General features: G+C 38.5%; 1 protein-coding gene across 1 annotated transcript in view; it reads right to left on the bottom strand.

Annotated features, from left to right (window-relative positions):
* OLAH (oleoyl-ACP hydrolase) overlaps positions 1 to 2,101 on the bottom strand; it is a 32,792-nt gene extending 30,691 nt beyond the window's left edge. Inside the window, exons 1-2 of the mRNA XM_006872616.1 lie at positions 2,091 to 2,101; positions 1,227 to 1,357 (exon numbers count right to left, since the gene is read on the bottom strand). Of these exons, the coding sequence (XP_006872678.1) occupies positions 1,227 to 1,357; positions 2,091 to 2,101 (142 nt within the window). The remainder of the gene's footprint in view (positions 1 to 1,226; positions 1,358 to 2,090) is intronic.
* Between the last annotated feature and the right edge of the window lie 519 nt (positions 2,102 to 2,620).

Raw genomic sequence — 2,620 nt, 5'->3', positions numbered from 1 at the left:
GCTGGAGAAGTATATCATGTTTGGTAAGGTGGAGGGTCAGAGGAAAAGAGGAAGACCCCCAACAAGATGGATTAGCCAAGTGGCAACATCGATGGACTCAAGCGTGGCAACAATAATGAGGTTGGCCTAGGATCAGGCACTGTTTCATTCTGCTATGCATAACATCACTATTAGCCAGTACAGACTCGATGGTACTTAACAACAACAGTGGAATTTGTTGAACGCATACATGTGCTATACAAAAAGTTTCTGTTAGGTGGAAGGAAAGTGATTCCAGACAGAGACTCAGATATCGAAATAAAAGAAAGAGTGCCAAAAATAATAAAAATGTGTGTAAATATAAAATATTTTTCTCATCTTTAAAAAGATAATTGATTATTGTAAGCAAAAAAATAAAAAAAGAAGAAGAAAATGGAAGAAGAAGTAAACTGTATGGCGAATGCTAATGGACTCCAAACCCCATTGCCACTGAGTCCATTCTGACTGCTAGCGACCCTATAGGATGAGTTTTCTGAGGCTGTAAGTCTTTATAGGAGCAGGCTTACTCAGCTTTCTCCCATGGAGTGTCTGTTCTTGTTATTAAGTGCTGTTGAGTCAGTTCTGACCCATAGCAACCCTGTATAGGGTTTCTAAGAAGCTGCTGGTAAGCTTGAACCGCCAACCTTGCAATTCAAATGGCTTTGCAGTCTGGCACATTAACCCACAGCACCACACCCCAAGCTTAGCTTCTGAATGCTACAACCCACTGTGCCACCAGGATAAACAGAAATAATAGAGAAATATCAGATAACATAATAGAATTATTGGAAGGTAGACTAAGAAAAGAACAACCATTAAAACAATGAAACAAAGAGCAATAGCTAATGCAGCAGTAGAGGAGATACACAGAACATTTAAAAAAAATACTTCAATCCTAAGAGAAAAACATGAATTAAATAACAGACAGAACAATTTGAAAACAAATTTCAAGATGGTAGGCTTCAACTCACCCGTGTTACTAATTACATTAAATATACATCAAAGGTTGGAATACCATCTTCTGAAAGGACTCAAAAACAGTAACAAAATCAAGGTAACATATTTCTTTCTTTAGAAATAGAAAAATTCTCCTATTGAAGAACAGTTCTGAATGCTAATATGATAAATTATCACCATACTTCAAATTGCTATAGGTGCATATCATCTGACTTCATGGATTACTTAGATGGATATGAAAATTAACATACCTTCCATTGAATCATGAATCGTTTGACCCCATTTGGCAAAATGAATGGAGCCACCTCCTGCCCAGGGAAAGCAAATTAGTCTAAAAATTGCTTTAGGATTTTGGTATAAGCAGTTCACAATCTTTCCAGGCCTAGGGAGGAAATACAAATATATTTCATATTAGACATTTTTAAATGTAAATTGTTAGTAATTATGAAGATCATATGCTCAAATATAAAGTGGTGTGTAATTTTTCCAAAAAGAAAGACTACACAAGGATTTAAAAATAAATAGAGTATAAACTTTTAGGATTACAGCTAAAATCAAAGAATCTTGATAATTTAGAAAGTGCCTTTTCCTTATTTCTCACAATTCAGGGAACAATTTTTATCCTAACACCTCCTGAAGACATTTCAATAACAGTATTTTCATCATCACTAGAGCAAGCCACTTTTATGAGTCATTTAAAAGTTTTCCAGTGAGCACAATGTTCACTTCCTTCTGATAGTTCGATATATTGTTATTGTTAAGTGCTGTTGAATCAGTTCAGACCCATAGCAGCCCTGTATAAGGTTTCTGAGGAGTGGCTGGTGAGTTTGAACCACCAACCTTGTGGTTCAAAACCAACCTTGTGGTCCAGTGCTTTATCCTATAGCACCACACCAGGGTATCAGCGTAAACCAAAACCCCAAACTCCTCAAAAAACAGTTGCCAAAATTGATTCTAGTGTGGCGCTGTAGGATAAGCAATCGACCATAAGGTTGGTTTGAACCACAAGGTCAGTAGTTTAAACTCATCAGCCACTCCTCAGAAACACTATACAGGGTCACTATGATTGGAACTAAATCGTTGGGACTTATCAGTAAGAGTTGGTTCTGGCTCACCGAGCACCCATGTGTTTCAGTGTGGAACTCTGTAACCATAGGGTTTCAGCTGACCAGTCTTGCCAGTTGGTCACTAATCTTCTCCCACCCTAACTCCCAATATTTTATTGTGCTTTAGGTGAAAGATTACAAAGCAAATTGGGTTCTCAGTCAACAATATACAAATGGCTCTGTGACACTGGGTGCTCTCCCTACAATGTTAACGCTCTCCCCATTTCATTCCTGCCTTGCCTATTACATTCCTTCAGTTTCCCTGCCCTTCTTGCCATTTCTGCTTTGCTTCTGGGCAAGTTTAGTCTCCTATAGTTAATTGTTCTAAGGAGCAAATTCCTTACAGGAGTCACTGTTTCTTTTATATGCCAATCTTGACATTGGGTTTGGAGGCAGGAGAAGCAGTCAGGTAGGACAGGATCTGTGGGGGAGGTGTGGAAAACCCAGAGAAGGTGCTTTCACGGAGCAGATGCAGAGTTCTGGATCTAGTATAAGGTGCAGGGCATCATTTTCCTGCACCCACCTGTGGAAAAATCACT

The sequence above is a fragment of the Chrysochloris asiatica genome, unplaced genomic scaffold (genome assembly GCF_000296735.1).
Source record: "Chrysochloris asiatica unplaced genomic scaffold, ChrAsi1.0 scaffold00206, whole genome shotgun sequence".
In the NCBI taxonomy this organism is placed as follows: Eukaryota; Metazoa; Chordata; class Mammalia; order Afrosoricida; family Chrysochloridae; genus Chrysochloris; species Chrysochloris asiatica.
Note: the sequence above shows the minus strand (reverse complement) of the source record. Positions and strands in the feature narration are given on the sequence as shown.